The 20,400-nt window shown below is 57.9% G+C and overlaps 2 protein-coding genes and 1 long non-coding RNA gene across 6 annotated transcripts; 1 reads left to right on the top strand and 2 right to left on the bottom strand.

Moving 5' to 3' along the window:
• Positions 1-5,861: 5,861 nt before the first annotated feature.
• On the bottom strand, positions 5,862-9,190 carry Ptgir (prostaglandin I2 receptor). Its single transcript, XM_027945862.3, has 2 exons — positions 8,066-9,190; positions 5,862-7,025 (listed from the first exon to the last, which is right to left on the bottom strand). Exons 1-2 carry the CDS (start codon positions 8,831-8,833, stop codon positions 6,639-6,641), a joined length of 1,155 nt encoding a protein of 384 aa, XP_027801663.1. The 5' UTR covers positions 8,834-9,190; the 3' UTR covers positions 5,862-6,638.
• LOC114100989 (uncharacterized) lies at positions 7,002-20,192 on the top strand. Of its 3 annotated transcripts, none has more exons than XR_011705208.1 (4): positions 7,002-7,399; positions 13,863-14,062; positions 14,628-14,897; positions 19,908-20,192. It is a non-coding gene; the product is annotated as an uncharacterized lncRNA (long non-coding RNA). The 3 variants fall into 3 exon arrangements; XR_003584196.3 differs by having other exon boundaries at positions 19,663-20,192; XR_003584197.2 differs by lacking the exon at positions 7,002-7,399 and adding an exon at positions 8,731-8,803 and having other exon boundaries at positions 19,663-20,192.
• Gng8 (G protein subunit gamma 8) lies at positions 15,355-17,411 on the bottom strand. 2 transcript variants are annotated; one of them, XM_027945864.3, is made up of 3 exons: positions 17,275-17,411; positions 15,766-15,851; positions 15,355-15,545 (listed from the first exon to the last, which is right to left on the bottom strand). In XM_027945864.3, exons 2-3 carry the CDS (start codon positions 15,847-15,849, stop codon positions 15,417-15,419), a joined length of 213 nt encoding a protein of 70 aa, XP_027801665.1. In that variant the 5' UTR covers positions 15,850-15,851; positions 17,275-17,411; the 3' UTR covers positions 15,355-15,416. The 2 variants fall into 2 exon arrangements, with proteins under 2 accessions (XP_027801665.1, XP_027801664.1); XM_027945863.1 differs by lacking the exon at positions 17,275-17,411 and adding an exon at positions 16,883-16,948.
• Positions 20,193-20,400: the final 208 nt, after the last annotated feature.

Here is a 20,400-nt window from a genome sequence, read left to right as displayed (position 1 = left end):
TCGCTCTGTAATGTGCTGGTTATCCTTTTTTTTTCCCCCCCCCATTTATGCTCCTTAAAAATCTTCATTTTGCCCCAAACCATGCCGGGCCAGCTGAAGGGTGGGGAGAGGGCAGATGAGCCCCACCACGCTCTCACAAGAACAAACCTGCAATAAAACAACCCAGCTGCCCGCTGCGCAGAGCACGCGGCAAGGGCAGCCTCTGCCTCCTGCTCGGCCGGCACCTCCCGCTCTGCCCCTCGCTCCTGTGGTGACTTGGCGCTGCTTCTCACCTCTGCGCTGCCTCAGCCTCTGCCCTCGCCCCTGCCTGCCCCGCACTTCCCAGCGGAGAGCATGATCCGCACCCCGGCTTCTGCCTCTCGCCTCTGGGACAAGTCAGTCAACGTGGGCAGTTCAGTCTGGGTTCTTTTCCTTTCTCTGTTCTTTTCATCCGGCTCCCCCACCCCAGGTTGATCAGGTGGTTTTTCCTGGGACCTGCCCAGTTTTGAGACTTCTCTGCCCTCTGGTACCAGCCTCCGAGGGAGGGAGGGAGGGAGGGAGGGCGGGCATAGTGGGAGACCAGCCAAGAGCTGAGGGCAAGGGCAGGGAGGCGTGAGGCTGTGGACATTTTCGGAATGTTTTTGTTTTTTTTTTTTAAACCGGGCAATATTGTGTTCAGTTCAAGCTGTGAAGAAAAAATATATATCAATGTTTTCCAATAAAATACAGTGACTACCTGACCTGGCTCTTCCCTCCTGTCTTGGTCTGGGCCTGCCCCACTGGGACTTGGCCCTGCCACTGAAGAGCCTTCCCAGTATTCCCAGGGCAGCGAAGCCTGGATCCTAGCCTGGCCGCGAGGTGGTCGAGGGCAGGGTGTCCGCAGGCCACCTGGGTGGGTGCATGCGTGGACCCGCAGGACGGAACAAGAGGGGGAACTAAGGCAGCTTCGAGGCAGGTACATGGTGCCACAAGAGCACCCGAGGATTGCACGCAGGACTGAGGTGAAGCCTGGATGTCGAGCCAGCGGCTAATGGGAGGAAGGGTGTTGCAGCCAGAGGGAACAGCATCTGTGGAAGCCCTGCGGCAGGAGGAACAGGAGACATCAGGAAACTGAAAACCGCTCAGGCTGAGTGAGCCTTGAGAAGATGAGGCAAGAGCCCTCTGGCGGTAGTCTTGACAAGGCGCTGGGGGGCGGGGCGGGGTAGGGGGATGGCCTTCACGGATGTCCATCAGGCAGGCTGAAAGCCACACTGGGATCTGCAGTGTTGAGAACAGGACGGTCCTGGGCGCATAGGAGGGTGTGGGCTTGGGGGTCAAAGACTTGAAACAAAAGCTCCAGGTCGTCGCCAGCTTCCGAAAGCTTGCTAACTTCCCATGGTTAGCAAGTAGGGACTCAGAAATGAAGACCTCCCAAGCCCCCCGGGCTGTGCCAAAGGGATGCATCCGGCCCTCAGGGACCTTCCCAAAGTAAATGCTCCCACAGCTTCTCCCTCTGCTGGCCTGGGCTGCAGGGTGAGCACAAGTGGTCTCTAACCCTTGAGCTTCCCACCCTCCTGCAGCTGAGCAGGAGTAGAATGGGCAGTTGGTGGAAAGGGAGTTTCCTCTTCACCTGTCCTTGAAAGGATGGTGAAGCCGCAGGCCAGAGGCATCGTCAGGCAGGGCCAAGCCTCAGGGGCCTTCCTATGGCGGAGTGGGCCTCGCTGGCTTTTCCCAGTGTGTCCAGTTATTGGAGTCCAGCAATGGGTGGAGAAGTTGGGCGTGGCAGCCATTTTTCCAGAACCCTGTTTCCATGCCCGTTTCCTGCTGCCTGGTCTGTGGTGTGATGCAGTAGACAGTGGAGTGTAGTGGGTAAGAACCGGGGGCCCTGTGGCCTCCAGCCCTGCCCACAGGTGTGTGGTGGGACCTCCTGTGGGGAGCTGTGGGTTGGATGGGGCAGTAGGGAGACGGCCTGATGTCCTGGCCAAGTGCTCATTAAGCATCGCCATTATTTGTTAGCTCTTCCTACTTCAGAGACTATCTCCTAAGCTCTGCATCCAGCACCTCAGGGAAACCTTAGAGCAGCTCTTTGGGTGGGTGCCAAAAGCCCCCCTCCCATGCTGACTGGGAAGCTGGGGCCCAGAGTAGGGAAATCACCCCTCAAAGTTATAAAGTAGAAAGTGGCAGAACTGGAATTCAAACCAGATCCAAGCTCTCAACTGCTGGGCTTCAAGCTAAGTGGTAGTTAAAAAAAAAAAAAAAAAAACACTGACTTCGGGGCCTAAGATCTGCAATTCTGCAACTCCAGAGGCTGAGGCAGAAGGATCACAAATTTGAGGCCAGCCTCAGTAATTTAGTGAGACCCTATCTCAAAAAGGGGGGGAGGGAGGTTGGGATATAGCTCAGTTGTAAAGCACCCCTGGATTCAATCCCCAGTACCAAAAACAAAATAAAACCAGGTGAGGTGGCATACACCTATAATCCCAGCAGCTTGGGAGGCCAAGGCAGGAGGATTGCAAGTTCAAAGCCAGCCTCAGCAACTTAGCAAGGCCCTAGACAACTCAGTGAGACCCTGTCTCTAAACAAAATACAAAATAGAGCTGAGAATGTGGCTTTCTGGGTAAGTGTCCCCTGGGTTCAAACCCCGGTACCAAAAATAAATTAATGAAATACTGACTTCAGGCACATCCAGGTCACAGAGCCAGCAGGGGTTGGGCTGAGACAGAGAGTCCTTGCTAGCAACCAGGCTGCCTGTGGAAAATTCTGTCCAGAAGTTGAGAGTGTAGGTTTTGGTGGTCCCGGAGAAGTGGGCTCCAGTCCCAGTTTGACCACTCCCTGGGGTAGTCTCTTTCCTCACTATCCTCAGGGGTCACCTCGGCCACTTCCTACTTGGTAACCTAGGAGTGGCGACTTTACACCACTGGGCCTCAGTTTATCGGTCTGTAAAAGGAGGATCATAAAAATACCCACCTTAGCGGCTGGTCATCTTGTCATTCAATTCTTAGCCAGGCCAAGGGATCCCAGTAAGGACACTGCTCCTACTCGAGCCCAGACACAGAGGCAGGACACAAGTCACTCTCCAGCTCTAACAAGAGAGGCTGGAGCCAGGCAGGAGACCCTTGCACCACACGCACCTGCCTGGAGGCTCTGGGCTGGGTCCCTGAATCCCAGGTGGCCACTCAGGCCCACCTGTACTGTGCCCCTTTCAGCATTCTCCCCGCAGGCCCCGGGGTTTGACTCCCAGACATGTCGTGTTATTAAATAATCATGACTTCCCTTCCCCGTTCTTTATTAATCAAAGACACAAGGGTGGCACTCAGCTCTAATGGCCGCGGGGCAGGCAGCCAGGCAGCGACTCCAGCCCACAGCACAGAGATGCCTGCCTGGGCGCATCTCCAGCCAGCTCCAAGCCTGTCCTGAGCAGGTGGCCAGACTTGGGGCCACCAGGGGTACCCAGCCAGGGGAGGCCCAAGCCCCCCTACTCCCCAGAGGGTGGCTGTGGCCAGTGCAGTTGTTCTGGGGCCACTTCTAAGTGTCACACCCAATGTGACCAGCAGGTGGGGCCATGATGACAGAAGGCCCCAGAGAGCTATAACTCCCTGGTCCAACCCTGGGGTGTGTATTTAGGTCTCCTCTGTGGGTCGGCCTTGTGCTAGGAAGACAGCAAGCAAGAAAGAAATTTTAAAATGAATAAAGTCTCCTTGAGAGAGACAAACCATACTTGGCATGTCACTTGCTGACCCCACCCCCTCAGGAGCTATGTCTTCAAGGAGGAGGGAAAGTTGAAGATGGATCTTGAGGGGCAAGAGCATTGGATGGAGGAAAAACATTTGTTCCTTGGCCAGGCGTGGTGGCGCACACCGACAATCCTAGAAACTGAGGAGGCTGAGGCAGGAGGATCGTAATTTTGAAGCCAGCCTGGACAACTCAGCGAGACCCTGCCTCAAAATAAAATGCAAAAGGGGCTGGAGATGCAGCTCAGTGGATTCAATCCCCAGGACTCTGGTACCCAAAAAATAAAAAGGGGAAATAAAGCAACAGTTGTTCCAGGAGAAGGAGTTAGAAGGCGGTCTGAAAGGTCATGGCCTTTTGGAGAAACCTCAGCAGTGGGTGGTATCGGGCTGTGGCCTCCAAACAGCAAGCTCTTGTGGAGCTTTGCAACTCAGACTGAGGGGCTGTGGGTGGACAGGTAGAAGTCATCAAAACCGCTGGCCTGACGCACAGTGTAACATCCGGGACAGGAATTGGGGTTCTGAAGTAAACGGTGGGGCCTTGGGCCCAGATGGGAATGATAGATCAAATGCTGGGCCCTGCTCAGAAGGGGACTAGCCCACCTTTGGGGTAACACAAAGGAGTTCAGCTGCCCCCCCCCATCCCTGCTTCGTGCTCTGGGAGTGATGGGTGGCTTCCTGCTTAGGCCAGGCCAGGTTTGGTGACAAAGGAAGACCCATTCTGATATTTCCTGAGCCATACTTTTTGTGTTTTTACAAATGAATCCTTTATCATTCATTTCATCCAATATACCAGTACTTGGCCAAGACTGTTGGACAAATTGCTAAATACTCACATTTTTTTCCTTCAGTATTGCATTGGTTTTTTATTGTGGTCAGTACCCATAACATAAAAGTTAATAAATTCAGCCATCTGCAACACACCTCCAGTCACCAGTTCAGTGATATGTGGTACGTTCACACTGTCGGCAAGGTCACCACTCTCTAGTTCCAGAACTTTCATCACACTAAGAGGAAACCCCAGACCCATTCACTGGTCCCCTCTATCCATACTTTTTGTTGGTTGGTTTTTGGTTTTGCTTTGGTACCAGGGATTGAACCTTGGGGCTCTTAACCACTGAGCCACGTCCCCAGCCCTTTTTATTTTTATTTTTTTCATTTTGGGACAGCATCCCACTAGGGTGCTTATAGCCTCTGCTAAGTTGCTGAGGCTGGCTTTGAACCTGCCATCCTCCTGCCTCAGCTTCTCGAGCCACTGGGATTACAGGTGGCTCAGTCCATTTTTTAACTTCTCCCAGATACTCCCTGTTCTTCCCGAATGTGATTTGAAGCACAGTAACAGAAAAAATAAATAAATAAATAAATGTTAGAGCCATGGCACAAGCCCTGCTTCGTCTTCAGGTCACATTTGCCTGGGGACAGTAGCCACGGCAATGATAGTAATGCCCGCTGCGTACTCTATTCCCTGTGCCCAGTCGCTTTCAGAGAGAATCCTTCTCTGGAGCAACCCTATAAACTAAGTTCCAGATTGTGATTGAAAGGGAACCAAGGGAAGCTGTGGCCCCAGCCAGCAAGCTGGGCCCTGGGGGTGGACAAGCAGGCTACTCTACAGGCCAGCTCTACTTTCTCCTTGCTGTGTAACCCTACAGAAGGTGATTGCCCACTCTGAGCCTTGATTGCAGCCTCTCTAGCAAGGCTCTGCTAACAGGCTATTGGGTGGCTGGAGGGAGAGGGTGCGTCTGGCGTGGAGGGGACATTCACTCCATCTTGGCTACTGCTGTCTTCATAGAAGGACATGCTTCTCCCCTGCACCTTTCCCCAGGTGCAGGTTTGCTCTTTCAGCCAGGGGTGAGAGAGAAAGGGGAACAGGGGTTGGCAGGGTGGGGGTGGGGGTAGGAAGCTTCCTGTTCACCCTCCCCCACTCCACTTGCCAACTCACTTCCTTTTGCGCTCACTCCCCAGCACCCTGGATTTCTGGCCTCTCTGGGGGCCAAGGAATGGCCATGAGAAGGTGAAGACAGTCTGGCAGTCACCCCAGCAGAGCCCAGGGCAGGACAGAGACGTGTCTACGCCCCTACACCATGCAGAGCAGCGCCAACTGAGTGTTCGCTGAATGAATGAACGCAGGGGATCTTTGTGAGGGTTCCAAGGACGGACAGATGAGGTCAGGCTCTGTAAGGTGGCAGCTGTTTGTTCATGGCTGAGAAATGGGGGACAGGCGCAGGACCTGGGTCTGCATTCTCGGGAGGCTCCTGGGATCCCCAGCTCCCACCCCTTCAGCCACCAGCTTCTCCATCTTTCTCCGGGCCAACCTCCCCCTGAGTTCGAGTGGCACAGGCCACCTAAGCTGCGCAGAGTTCCTCAGATCCTTTCTGTACCTGGCTCAAGTCCAGCAATGTCTCCACCACCTTGCCTTCTTCCCACCTACCCTTGGGGTTCTGGGCCCCCAAATCTGATGGGGGATGGGAAGTTTTCCGAGAATCCCTGGCTCCCACGGGCAGAGAGGGAGTGGCTCTTAGAGTGGCTTAGGAGAGGGCAGGCCGTCCCCTGGGGACTGGAGTGGGCAGCCAGGGCCCCCTTAATGGATGAGCCTGGGAGTGGGAGCCTAACCCAGCAGACCCGAGTGCACAGAAGCCGCTGGGAACGCTTCCACCTCCTAAATATTTACACAGTGAGATGGATGGGGAGCCGGGGCCGGATCGGGCAGCTAGGCCGCTGGCTATTTTGAGAAAACCGTTCTTTTTGTGCTCCAGGATAAACGTCGCCTGCGTCCCCCGGTCTGCTCCCAGAGCCTGTAGCGGTGGCCCTCCAGGAGGACGAACAGCAGCTGGCCCGCCCCGGATTCGGGGCAGAAGGTTCTGACATCCGCAGCATCGCCCCGGCCCCCGAGCTCGGTTTTCTGGCTCCTGTCCCCGGAAGAGAGGGCAGGCGATGACAGGGCCGGCTTCGATGTCAGCAGAGGGAGCAGGCGACCTCGGCTTTGGACGGCGTTCCCACGGTGCTGCCGCTGGACCGCGGCGCAGGAGGCACGGGCGCCACCTGCCCCTCGCCCCAGGCCGACAGCGGCACCCAGCTCCCCTCCTTCCCCTGGAGAGCGGTACCAGGGACCCGGGGGTCCCCCCTCCCTGGGGCGGGCCGGGAGAGCGGGGTCTGCGAGTCGCCGCGGGCGGGCCGGGAGCACAGGCAGCAGAGCCAGAGGCGGAGTCGCTGGAAGACCGTCTTGCGGAAGAGAATGAAGACCCAGGGGTCCAGGATGGGGTTGAAGGCGTTGAAGCGGAAGGCGAGCAGGTCCCCCATCTCGCTGCTGTCCGGCGCGATGGCCTGGGTGAAGCCTCGGATCTGAGGACAGGGAGGCCGTCAGGGGGCCCAGGGTCCGCCACCTCCCCCGGCCCCCACTTGCTCACCAGCAGGGGTGAGGGAGGGGCGCAAAGGAAGGAAAGAAGATAAGATGGAAACCGAGTCGCTAGAGCATCCGGGGAGCAGAGGAAGGGAAAGCCCCAGGACACGGCCTGGGGGAGAGGCTGGCGCAAGGAATGTGGGTCCCCTGGCCCTTGGCAGCCTGGGGGACTCCTCAGCTGGACCCTGAGGTCTAAGGCTCCCCAGATCACACGCAGAGCTGCGGCAGTGTCTGGCCACACTCATCCTCTGAGTCAAGTCAACCCCAGCCCAGCCCCTTGCATTTTACAGAAAGAGAAACTGAGGTCCAGAAACAGGTGAGATGACCAGGTGTCACCGCCCCTAGTGCTGCTTTTGTGGGAGAGGCTTGGGGGACCCTGTGGGAAACAGGGAAGGGTGGGAGATTCAAGGGCAGAGAACACAGTGGGGGGCCTGGGCTGGGGGAGGTGGTGGGGGAGACCGTGAGCCTCAGGGATCAGAGCCCAGGGTGGAGACTTGGCTCTGTGTAACTGGGAGCAAGAGACACTGCCCCTCATCTGTTAAAAGGGTGACAGGACAGGACCTTGGTTTTTCCTGCCAAATGCTTGTGGAAAGGGTGTGTAAGTTCTTGTTGAAGGTTATCTGAGGAATTATCTCTAAGCCACTAAGCATCAGGAGGGCAGAGAGCAAGTGCTCATGAATAGTGAATGCTGCTGTTATTTCAGGATAAGGGAAGGATGGGGGTGCATTTGATGATGGGGGCTCAGGGGGTGTGGGAAAAGAGGACCCAGGGAGACCGGCATGTGGAGGAGCCACATGGGGCAGAATTAAGTGAAGAGAAACTTCTCCAGAAAGTTGGAAACCATTTGGCCACAGACTATGCCTCTGTTTGACCTCACCAGAGTCTCTGTTTTCCCATCTGTGAAATGGGTACAGCCATGGGAGGACAGAGCTGGGCACTGCCTCCCATCCCTCCCCCTGCACCTCAGCTCCCGGGGACTCACCGTGAGAGGCAGGGAGCACACAGCCATGATGCCTGTCATGAGGGCCAGCAGAATCAGGTGGTCAACCTCGTCTTCGCGTGCCCGGGAGCTGGGGACCAGGGATCCCTGGTGGCGCCTCTGCTGACGGTACATGCGGCAGAGGCTGAGGGTGACAGAGCCATTGCACAGGACAATGGCAGTCACCAGCAGGGCCACAAGGCTGGCATAGGCCAGTGAGAAGGCACAGCCACCGGGCTCTGTGGAGCGCATGCGGATGAAACACCAGCTGCCGGGGCAGTACTGCTGGTGTTGACCCAGGCCCAGCAGGGGCAGGGCGCAGAAGAGGGTGCAGAAGGTGTAGATGGCAGGCAGCGCCAGGCGGGCACAGCGTGGCCCATCCAGCTGGGCGTACAGATAGGGGTGGCTGAGTGCCAGGCAGCGCTCCACGGCCATGGCGAAGAGGATGAGCGTGGAGGCCAGGCCGAAGAAGGTCATGGCGAAGGCGAAGGCATCGCAGAGCGCGTGGCCCCCCTGGGCCAGCCCCAGCAGCGAGCTGTTTCGAGCATAGGCCACGAACACGGCTGGACTCAGGAAGCTCGTGCCCAGCAGGTCTGTCACCGCCAGTCCCGTGACCAACACAGCAAAGGCTGATGGGCGTGACTGTCGCCGGGCCCCTAGGATGCCCAGTGCCAGCCCGTTGCCCACCACACCCGCCACAAACATCAGGGTGCTGGTGGCCGGTCCTACGGAGCCCCGAACGTAAGTGAGGTTCCTGCAGGAATCTGCCATGGCCCGCTGCTGTCCACGAGGGGACCCGGCTGGCTGCAGGGCTCCCAGGGGTGGGAGGTGCAGGGACCCTCGGGTGCCCACCGAGGGCCAGCCGGACCTGCCAATCGACCTTCAGCCCTCCGTGCCCCCACTGTGTCTTCTGCGTTTCTCTCCCTGTGTCTTCGCTGGTGTCTGTCTGCCTGTCTGTCTCTATGCTGGTCCTCTCCTTCTCAGTCCTTCCTCTTCTGCCTCCTCAGCCCCTCTGGACCTCAGCAGCCTCAGCCTCTCCTCCCCGCGTGTCTCCAAGTCTGCGTTGATCTGCGGCCTCTCCGCCTCCGCCCTCCCTCCTCTGCTGCTCACCCAGGCTTCTTCATTTCCTCTCTCTGCCCCGCCCTCCCTCCCCTGCCTTCTCCAGAGGCCCCCCCAGCTCCCTGCCGCCTTCCCTGGCTGCACCCCATCCTCCCCTTGTGCACCCATCTCCTGCGCCTGCCCCCTCCCCGTCCCCTCTCTGCCACCTGCCACCTCCCCACTTAGACCTCTGCTCTTCTCCCTCTCCTGTGCTCTCCCTCTCTGGCCCCCAACACCACCCAGTCACCCCGTTTGGGCTCCACCAGGGGACCCGGGCAGGATCTGAGGGGTGTAGCCGACCATTTGAGTGGGGAGCTGGGCCACGGCCTGGGCTGCCTTGGGGGGGCCTCTGGGATCTATTCTGGGCTTCAGGCCCCAGGGTTAGGACATGGCCCAGGAATTGAGAAATGACCAGGAAATTCCTCCCTGATGCAGTGTTTTCCAGACACCACTGAGATTTCTGCTCCCTGGACACAATTCACTCCTTCCTGAAAACAGGGAAGGAGGGAGCCCAGCCAGAGCCTGGCCCCGGGCTCCCGCTCTCGAGCTCAAAGCCCGAGCAGGAACGCCAGGGAGGAGTCCTTTGGTGTTCCACCAAAGGCTCAGGCCCAGGGGACCCCCGTGGCCTACCATCAAGAGGGCATCCTGCTGACCTCCTGCTTCCCACCACGGTACTTCCAGGCCCCAGGCCAAGCTCCAATGACCTTGACCTTCAAGAATAATATTTTGGCCACAGACACATGACCATCCAGGACTCCAACATCCCGGCAACATCTCCCACCCTCCCCAGTGCCACCTCCTTCTGGCCAGTGTGGTCAGCCCACATGTCCCAACTGTCAGCTCAGTGGTCATGGCCTGGCCCCACGGAGCCCATGAGGCAGAGCTTCTCAGACACCCCTCGATTTTCAGGTCTCAGCGTAGAGATCACAAACTCAGAGACTCTTATGCATTACACTAGGGCTCTTGTCCCAATTCAACCCCCTTCTTCCCGTGGGATGGTCCTGAGCAGGGACAGGAAGCTGGTGTGCCTCAGTCTCTTCGTCTGTACAATGGTAACAGAGGTCCCACAGGCCAGTGGTCCACTGTGGCCAGCAGCTCTCCCCAGGTGCATGTGAAGGAAAGAGCCTATGCTGATGTCATCTCAGACCCAAGGCCAAGAAGGTACTCCTGACCCGGGGCTGGACTATGGGCAGCTGCAGCCTCGCACTCTCTGTCCCTGCCCTGGTGACCGCAACCCCTTGCTCCTCCCCCATCTCCTTATCATCCATGCCCAGCTGGCACCCCCGGCTTCCGGCAGGATGGATGCCCAGCTCCAGTCACTCCAGGGATTCCCCAGGGAACACATGGGCCTGCTCTGGGGGTGCCTGTGGGTGGGGCAGGCCTCCTGGCCATGTGGTGCCCCTCGGTGCTCCGGTTCCCAGGCAGAGGGAACTCAGGAAGTTCTATCATATTAATGAGCGATGACGCCTGGCAGCCCGTCCTGCCTCAGGCATCAGGGGAGCTGTGAGCCGGAGGTGGGAGCTCTGGTTCCCGGAGCCTTCTCCCTCCCGCCGGCTTCCTGTCCCCACCAGGGTCGTTAAACATTCAAGAAGTGCCCTCTGCTCCCGTGCCAAGGGGGAGGTGGGACAAGCCCCTGCCCTCCTCCAGGACTCAGTTTCCCCTCCTGAGTTCCTAGGGGCTGCAAGTTCTAGCAAGGCCAGCATCTGTTCTGTGCTCCTGCATCAGAGGTTGGGGTGGGGACAGAGCTGTAATTCCTTCCTAAGGAGGCACTGGGGGTCCCTGCCAGGGCTGCACATACCTACATGCTCTACATGGGACGCCCTGCCATGTGCCTGGCTGTGGCCCAGCCAGGGCTCACAGGGTTCTTCTCCTGCCCCGGAGCCACGGGTTGAGGGGTCACCCGTCAGCACTGTGGGAGAAGTGGCTTCTGGGCCCAGGGGAGCCAGGCAAGGGACTGCCCCGGGAGGGTGAGTCAGCAGCCAGCCGCTCTCCACCCCCTGCTAGCAACAGACGTGGCCTCCCTAAGGGACCCCAGGCAGCAGCAGGCAGAAGAGGAAGGACAAAAGAGGACAGGGCACCCAAAGGGAAGGGAGACGGGGACCCAGGAGAGGGTGGGTGCACACAGGACCTGGACTGGGATTCTGTGTGGGATTTGAAGGGCTTACGTGACCTAGGTGAGCATTTGTGTCAGCGTGGTGATTGTGCACGTGTGTGTGTGCATGTGTGAGACTCTGAGTCTGCAGGACTTATGTGGCTGTATCTCCGTGACAGGGCCAGTTTCTGTGTTGTGTATGGTGCGTGTGTTGTGACCACACGGAACTCTAGGTGTGCCTGTGTATGAAGGTGTTCTTTGCTATGTGCATGGATGGGGCTGGGTGTGTTTGTGTGTGTGAAGATGTGTGTGTGCAAGCTCATGTATATTTTTGCAGACATGGCTGTGTCTCCATGGTGCATTGCCATAGTGTGTGCCCTTGTGGGTGAGGCCAATCTGGAAGCATGTGGTGGGTCTATTTGAACATGTGTGTGTGGGGGGTGCTCACTTGTATTTTGTTTTATTTTGGATACTGTGGATTGAACCTGGGGGTGCTCAAACACTGAGCCACATCCCCAGCCCTTTTTATTTTTTATTTAGAGACAGGGTCTTGCTGAGTTGCTTAGGGCCTCACTCAGCTGCTGAGGCTGGCCTCCCACTTGTGATCCTCCTGCCTCAGCCTCCTGAGCCACTAGGATTACAGGCGTGCACCACCACACCCTGCTCGCTCATTTCTTCATGGCTGTGTCTGTCAGGGTGTGTCTGCATGTGGCAGGGGAGACCTGGGGAGACCTGGGCTGTGGAGGGAGACCGGGTTTTGAAGTTATCTCCACTGCTCACCATCTGCCATGTGACCCTAAGAAGCCCACTTCCTCCTGGCAAAGCCTTGGTGTTCATTAATGGCTGCCCTGAGCTTATCGAGGTATTGTGTGATAAGAGACATGTCACCCCACCTGCCTCTCAGGAACCCCTTAAATCCCTGCTGGTGTTATTACTCACTCAGCAATCCTCTTAGACGTGGGCTCAGAGGCGCCATTCAGTGGGGAACAGGGAGCGCGTATCCCCAGGCACACAGAGCCTTCAGCTGAGTACCCGACCCAGCCAGGCCTCCCATCTGGGAGGGAGCTGCCGCAGCAGGTCAGGAACGGAGCTGTGACAGCCTCAGCCAGCACCTGGCCCCCACTGGGTCTAGGTGGCTGCAGACCTGCCAGCGGGCTTCCTGGGCCCATCCTCTCCTGCCTCCCTGGTTTTGTCCCCCTGGGCCTGGTCCTGGAGGAAGTCACCCCACCTCATGCTCAACACATAAGTGCCACCAGCTGCTCATGGCGCCCAGCCACAGTGCCCTCTCTTTGCTGGGTCAGGCACATGCTGCAGGGCAGGCCGCGCGCCCACGCTCAGAGGCCATGTTCCTCTGCCCATTGCCCTCAGCCGCAAAGGGGCCCTCGCGGTCTGCCCCTGCTGCTGCCCCTGCTGCTGCCCCTGCTGCAAGGGCTCTGCCTGTCCCCTGCCTGCCCTGGGTTTGCCTGGGTAGGGCCCCCATCCTTCAGGCCCCTGGGCACCCCAACTTTCTCCAGAACAGTCCTCCACCAGATCGCCCAGCCCCACTGGCCAGGGGACCTCACCACTTGGAGCCTCGTCTCCATTCTGCAAAATGGGGCTGAACCAAGCCGCGCTGCGGGCCCTTATGAGGATTAAGTGGGGCTTAAAAGGACGTCAGTAAGAGATGGTGAGGGACGACTTCGGTCTTCTCCCCACAGGCCCCTCCCCAGGACAGGCACGGCTCTGAGCTCCTGGGCTGGGGACAGCTGCAGGGGGCACAGGGAAGACAGCCCGGGCCAGGGGAACGGGAGGGGACTGCTGCGAGCAAGTACTACTTGGGTGGCCACATCTCCCTCTTGGCCTGGCTGTGACCCCAGTCAGGGCCTGGTCCCAGAGCTTACCTCACAGCTGGGGTGACAGGAAAGAGCAGCGGCCCCCAGAGCTGGTGCTGCTTGCAGAGTTGTAAGGCTAATAAAATTAACTGGGTCTGTGCTCCTGGGCACTGGTCACCAGAGGGCCTGCCCCGTCCCTTCTAGCTTCTGGCTTCTCCTCCCTCCCAGCCTCCCTCCCTCCCATGGACATCTGCTGGTCCCCTCTGTGCCCACCTCCTGCCCGCCTCTGTCCCCAGGCTCCAGCCGGCCCCCCCCTCTTGCTTCCCTGTGATTCCCCCAGACCAGCAAGGCCGGGGAGGAAGGATGCCCACAGCTCCCAGATCCCGGGCGGGAAGCTCTGCAGCCCAGCAGTCTCGTCTCAAGGAATCCCTGCACGCCCGAGTGCCAAGACCCAGAATCCCAGCCAGACAAGGGGTGGGCAGAGCCCCGGGACCCTGGCCCCACAGCATTGGAAGAGTCTGGAATCTGGCCTTCAGAATTCCTGGGCTCCTGGATCCCTCCACATTTCGGGTTCTAACTGCAAGAGTGCTGTGTCAGAGAAATTCCGCAATCCTGGCTCTGTCCCTTTCAGCATCCTTCCTCCCCCCACCCCCCACCCCCCAGCTCATCCTTGGCTCTCTCCCGGTCCCCCTTCTCCCCCGGGGCTCCCACAGACATGATGCAACCAGGCCGGAGCCAGCTGAGAGGTGGGGGGCAGGAGGGAGATGTAATTACAGCCTCTCCTGCCTCCATTCTACAGGAAGCTCAGAGTTGGGGCCCAGGGGACCCTAATCCAATGTGAATAATGGAGCATTTGCCAGAAGGTCCCCCTGGGAGGAGAGCACACTGAGCCACCACCAGCCAGATCCAGGGTCCAGCCTCCACCTGCCAGAGCTAAGGAGCACCAGACTCAGCCTGAGAGGCGCGGGGCTTGCCTACCCAAACCCTCAGGCCAATAAGGTGAATTAATTGACAAACCCAGGCTCCCCCAGGGCCTTGTCCTCCAGTTTCAGTGAAAAACCAACATTCACTTTCCATCTCACTCAAAGAAGCCCAGCAGAGCCTTCATGAAGAATGTTCCTCGGCTTCCTTAGCTGGGGGACAGTGGGGCATGGTGGGGACTTTGGTGGGAAAGCCCAAACCCTTTCCATAGCCTGTGAGTCAGCAGACCTCACAATTCCATAGAAGCCGGAAATGCAGATGTTTATGAGAAATCTCTCTATTTTCCAATTTGGCAACCAAGTCAAGAATGTAATTAAACCTCACATAGGGTAAGAGGAGAGAGAGGGGAAAAGTAAACTGCAAGCTATGTATGTCCTGAGGGCCTCCAGTGTGTGTAGTGGGAACCAGGGCCACTGCAAGTCACGCCTCTCCTCAGAATTTAATCTGTTTCCCACAGTTTGGGGGACTGGGGTCAGGGCCCTGCGCCTTAGGCAAGTGCTCAGCCACTCAACTCCCCCAGCTCTGAGGCAGGATTGCTGAGTGAAGAACGCACTCCTTACTTGTCCCCTCCCCTTTCCTCTAGACTCACTGCTCTCTGTGCAGGTCCCAAGTTTTATTTCCACCATGGCCCAGGCCAAGTGTCTCCTCCTCCAGGAAGCCCTTCCTGACCTTCAAGTTCAGCGAGGTGCTACTTCTGAGTTCCTAAATCTCAGCCCCACCCAATCTGCACACCGTCTGGGGCAGGTCTGTCTCTTCCACGGGACTGAGCTACAGAAGAGCAGGACCAGGGCTGTCTCAATTACAGCCACATCTTCAATATCACCAAGCACAGACGGGGCTGGTCACAGAACAGGTAAGCAGGTGACAGGGAGCCAAATATGGGGAAAAAGGGGGGAGGTGGAGTGATTCCTGGGATGAGCCCCAGGCTCCTAGGAGCAAGGCCAATGGAGTGGCACCAGGAGCCCGGAGCCCACAGTCGTCCTGGCCCCATTATCTCCAAGCCCGGCGACTGTGAGTAAGGGACTTCCTTAGGCTCAGTTTTCTCATTTGGAAAATGGGTATTATGCAAGTAGTCAGCTGCTCTGTGGGGCTGTTAGAACAATGAAATAAGTGCACGATCGTTTGGGGGATCCGTGGAAGGAAGAGCACGAGGTGCTCCTTTTCTCCGAGGCGTGGTGGGGTTGTCCTCACTCAACATCCACTCAGCCCCCACTCTTCTCCCATTCAGAAGGAATAAGAAGGGACGCAGGTCCCCAGGGCCGCGCCAACCTCAGCGCGTGTCTCGGGTTCCTCGAAAGCACAGGCAACACCACGGTCACCAAGTTTATTGGATTCATACTTGGGCGAGGGGAGGGTAAACTCTCGGGAGAACTTAGAGCAGGACGCAAAAGAGGCGCTTGTCGCGGAAGGGATTTTCGGCGGCGGGTACAGGTGTCACCAGCGGGTCATCTTTGGCGTGCGTCTCACAGAAAGCCAGGAGCTCAGCCGCCGCCTGCGACACCTGCAGGTGCCCAGGCAGAGTTGTTGCCGCCCCGCCCTCGCGACTCCGCCCCTCGGAGCCCCACAAACCCCGCCCCTCCAACAAGGCCCCGCCCCTTGGCCAAGCCCCACCCTCTAGTTCCGCCTCTTTCCTAAGGGGATCCTCCCACTGTGCCTCTGGGCCCCGCCCCCAACATGGCCCGAGCGGACCCCAGCCCCAGAGCCCCCGCCCGACCCGGCACCTTCATGCGGTCGATGTTCACCTCCAGCTTCAGCTGTTCCACCGTCTTGCGGGCCTCAGCGATCTTGGCCATGTTGTTGGACATGGCTGCAGCAGGGAACGGGTTAAATGCCAGGGAGGAGTGGGGTGCGGCTGGGAGACCACTGGGTTCCCAGGTGAGGGGTGATGGGGGAGGGACCCAGTAACAGGGGTGTGGGTAAAAGGGCGCGCGAACAGGGTGCCAGAGCCAGGTAGAGGAAGGGATGGTGGCCTGGAGGAGAGGGACCAGAGGAGGATGGAGGGATGCACAGATAGGGGTATCTAGAGGCCGGCGGGAAGAAAGGGGGTGAAGCAAGGAAGAGGGAGAGACGCACAGATGGGAGGCTGGGAGGCAGGTGGAGGGAGGGCCAGAAGGACAGGGACACAGGTGCTGGATCAGGATCTAGGGATCCAGGTGTCCTTACCCCCCGGGGATAGAGCATGAGCCTGGGAGGGGGGGGGCTCCCCAGGCCAATTAGTGGTGGCTCCAGGGAGAACTGCGAATTAAGATCACGGCGGGAGGGGCGCAGAGGGGGCCTCATTAGGGCTTTGGCAGCAGCTGCCCCCTTTGCCACCCTCAGGGAGCCCCACCCCCACCCCTGGCCACCTCAAAGGCTCCTCTGCTCATTAGCAGCCAGAGGAGAGGGCTGGGGAGCCCAACCCAGCCAGACAAGAGGGAGGCAGAATGGAAGGGGATAGGGACAAATGGAGGGGCCAAGGGCAGGACAGAGGAAAGGCAGCACGGGGAAAACAAGGAGATGAGGAGAGAGAGGTGGAGAGATGGGGAGGAATGGAGAGACGAGAAGAAGGCAAACAGGGACAGGTGGAAAGAGAGAGGGGACAGAGTGACGCAAGAGAGAAAGGCACAGTGGAGACAGGGGCAAAGGGCAGAGGCAGAGGGACGGAGAAGAAAAGGGACCCAGATAGAGAGAAATGAAGGGACTGGGGAGAGGTGGAGCAGGGAAAGAGTAAAGATGGGGTGGATGGAGGGACGGCAGAGAGGCGCCGTGGGGAGGCTGGGTGAGAGGTCACTCATCCATTCACTCCCAGGCAGACAGTGGCCTCGAGCCAGCTGTGGAGACCAGGACCCAGCCTCCTACCTGTTGCTGCTCAGGGCCGGGTCGGAGAGTGGAGGCAGAGGCTGAGAGGCAGGGACTGGGTCCCCGTCCCAGCCCAGTCCCGCCCCCTCCCCTGAGGCCCAGCCCCTCAGGACCCGCCCCCTCCGCATTGCCACCAACTCCACCTCCCTAGGTCTGTCTCTGAACTAGGTCTGTCCATCCCCTTCTTTGTCCCTCCTGAACTTCAGTTGCTCCTGTTTTTGTGTGGGCCCCCTCCTCTGTCTCTCTCACAAGCACACAAAAAGACAGTCCCTCCAGGTGCCCTGTGCCCTGCTGCATTTATTCTGCTGTCACACAAGCCTCTCCTATGTGTCCCACACAACCTCTCACTGTATCACACATACTCTCAGCCTGTCACGTGGGGTCACACTCACCACCTCAGTGTCACCCGATCACAGATGACCTCCTCCATAGCTCACACGCTCATGCCGTGCACCTCTCTGGGTCACACAGTAATGCCACAGCCTCAAAAACCACCTGTGCTCAACACAACCTTACAAGGTCTCTTGGAATGTCCCCCACACTCTTGATCGCTCACAGTGTAGCACACTATCACCAAGGACCACTCCCAGGACTGCACAACCCAATACACTATCTAAGAGTGTCAAATGTACAATTTATCAGTGTCACACGTAATATCTCAAAATGCCACACACATACATGTGCAATTTAAACTTCTCCTGCTGGCTCATGACTCTCGGCTCAGCATCCTCCACAGACATGCAATGTCTCAGGCGACCTCCTCAACAAGCACTGGCACAGTGTGGCACAGTAATGTGCAGGAGCACAGCCACCTGTCCAGTGACACACACATCTTGTACAATCTCCAGGGGGTACATACAATCTTACACATTCCCTTCCCATAGGTGACTCACCATCTATCCTGTCGCACACACACACCATCTTTGGATGCCATACAGGTAATGCAGGGTGGCTCAGTATAGCCCACTTCCTCACAAATCTCACAGTGTTTCACACACACTGTCGTGTGCCATTCACAATCAACGACCCCACAGTCTGCGTCACGCAGGCCATCACCGTCGCATGTCATCTTGCTTGTCCTCACATAGCACTCTTCCAGCATCACACACTTGCATACACTCTCCTATGTGCAATCACGACTCTGGACCAATCTCTCAGCGTCACACACGAGCTCAACGTCATAGTCACAGTTTCCCACAGCCCCTGGCCAACAATACAGTCTTAACTCACCATCTGCCGCACCCAGACCCACTCTGTGCCTGCTCACGCCAGCACTTGGGGCGTCCCTCTCATCAGTCTGCCCTTATGACACATGGCACTCTTATCCCCTGCCTCCCTCACATACAGTGTCACACACAATATCTCACTCTCATATTGGCCTTTCAGTATCACATTCAGTCCCCAAATAGTCTCTCTCTCTCACTCTCTGACCAAGTTACACACGATCTCCCATTGCCACACAATTTCCCCCACAGTACCACCAATAACCTCACTGTGTCACAGGACCCCTGACCTCCTCTCATGGTATTGAACCTACTTGTCATATATGCAGTTCCACCCAATCCCTCCTTGTCACTCATAATCTCATCTGCTACACAGTCACAGTCTCCTGGCGTCACACACCATGGCTCAGGAGTACACACTCACACGATCTTCCGGCGTCGCACAACACCTCCCGGTGACACCCGCGGACACTATAGTCTCAATGCTCTTTCCATCACACTCTTGTGGTGCTCACACTAGCTCAGCCCTGAGGGCCACACGGGGGCGCGCGAGGCCCGCGAGCCGCCCACCCACCTCGCTCCGAAGAGCCGCAGAAGGACTGAGAAACAGTTAGGGCAAGGCGTCCCCATTTGCCCTGCGGGAAATGGAACCGGGATTAGGGGACCTGAGAAAGACGTGGGAGGGAGATGGAGACCTAGGAAAGTGGAGGGAGCCACGGACCAGAGGGATAGGATGAAAAGTGGACAGAGAAGTTCAGAGGGAGGTGAGAGATGCAGGGAGAGACAGAGACACTTAGAGAGGAGAGACTTATGGACTAAGACCAAGGAAGGAAGACTGCAGAGAGAGACAGGGACAGGAGAGCGAGACAGGGACAGGAGAGACAGGGCATACAGAGACAGAGGACACGGGAGAGAAACACACAGACCGAAACGTAGAGGGACGTGGAGAGACAAGAGAGCGAGCGGGCATTAAGATAGAGGGACACCCAGAGGGCGCCCTACACTTGGGACGGCGGAGGCGGGACCTGTACCATGCTGGGGGCGTGGCCACGGGCGGAGTGGGGCGTGGCTGGAGTGTCGCTGGGGCGTGGTCTGGGTGGGCGTGTCGGGGCGGGGCTTGGACTCTTTCCCAGCCCGCGGTGGAAGAGCCCTGCTAGCCGGTTGGAGGCCGGAGCCCTGGGAAGAATTGGAGGCTGGTGGAAGGGCATTTCTCTCGCAGCCAGCCCACCCAAATTCGGTTTTTACAGCCTGGACCGAGGAGGGAGACCGGCGGGGAGGACAAACAGGCCCCTAGTAGCTTTTCGATAGCGGGTTTCGAACCCTGGCCCCCTTCCTCCTCCCCTCCGGGCGTAGCAGGACGAGATTGGGGAGGGAACCCGGCCCACATCTGGAAAGCATCAGGAGCGCCGGACGTGCCAGGGCCCGGGCCCGGGCTGCGGAAGGGGGGAGGGGAGCCAAGGCGCTTCCCCCATCAGCAGAGCGGGGTCTGCCGGCGCCGAGGAGGGGCCTGGGCGTGTGCCGAGCCCGGCGCCTCCCGCAGCTGGTTTCCATCAGCAGATCTGGGCCTGAGCAGTCCCCAAGGAGGAAGCCCAGCTTAGAGCCAGGAAAAGCAGGGTGACGACCCAGTCTCTCCACGCTGCCCCACTCCTGCGACTGAGGCCAGAGGCTGGCGGGGGGAAGCGAGGTGACCTCCATTTCTGAGCACGGACTTTAGCGTCTTTTCACCCTGCGGATAGCCTTAGTTCATGCCCTGAGCGGCACAAGATTCACCAGACATCCTTATTTGTCCCCATCTTTTGGAGGAGGAAACTGAGACCCTGAATTTGACTTCACTTCTGGCTTTAATTATTGAAGAAACCATCAATGAACGGCAACACTGAATTCTAGGATCAAGTGCCCAATCACCTGTTGATTATGTCTCCACCTGGATGTCTAGTAGGTGTCTTAAGGCATCAAAAACTGAGCCCTTGGGTGTAGCTCAGTGGTGGAGCGCTTGCCTAGCACGTGTGAGGCGGCACTGCATAAAAATAGATGTAATAAAGGCATTCTACTGATCTACAAATCCATAGATTTGTAGATTCCTCCTACCAGACTCTCTGCTATCTCGGGCTTAACCATATCGGTGGATGATAAATCTTTGGGGTCACCCTTGACTCCCTTCTCTCACATTCCACGACTGATTTTGCAGCAAATCTAGGCCATCTCAAAGTATCTCCAGAATCCAGTCACTTGCCTCCTCTCGGCCCAGCCACCATACAGTGGCCTCCTCCTTAGGTTGCTGGCTTCTATCTCTGC

Source organism: Marmota flaviventris, chromosome 18 (assembly GCF_047511675.1).
Source record: "Marmota flaviventris isolate mMarFla1 chromosome 18, mMarFla1.hap1, whole genome shotgun sequence".
Lineage (NCBI taxonomy): Eukaryota > Metazoa > Chordata > Mammalia > Rodentia > Sciuridae > Marmota > Marmota flaviventris.
Note: the sequence above shows the minus strand (reverse complement) of the source record. Positions and strands in the feature narration are given on the sequence as shown.

What these genes read in the sequence shown, in the direction of transcription:
- Ptgir (XM_027945862.3), bottom strand. Translation starts at nt 8,833, where the DNA reads ATGGCAGATTCCTGCAGGAACCTCACTTACGTTCGGGGCTCCGTAGGA. An exon ending in TGTGCTCCCTGCCTCTCACG is followed by an intron (nt 7,026 to 8,065) that starts GTGAGTCCCCGG and finishes CCCTGTCCTCAG; the next exon opens with ATCCGAGGCTTCACCCAGGC.
- Gng8 (XM_027945864.3), bottom strand. Translation starts at nt 15,849, where the DNA reads ATGTCCAACAACATGGCCAAGATCGCTGAGGCCCGCAAGACGGTGGAA. An exon ending in TGAACATCGACCGCATGAAG is followed by an intron (nt 15,546 to 15,765) that starts GTGCCGGGTCGG and finishes GGGCACCTGCAG; the next exon opens with GTGTCGCAGGCGGCGGCTGA.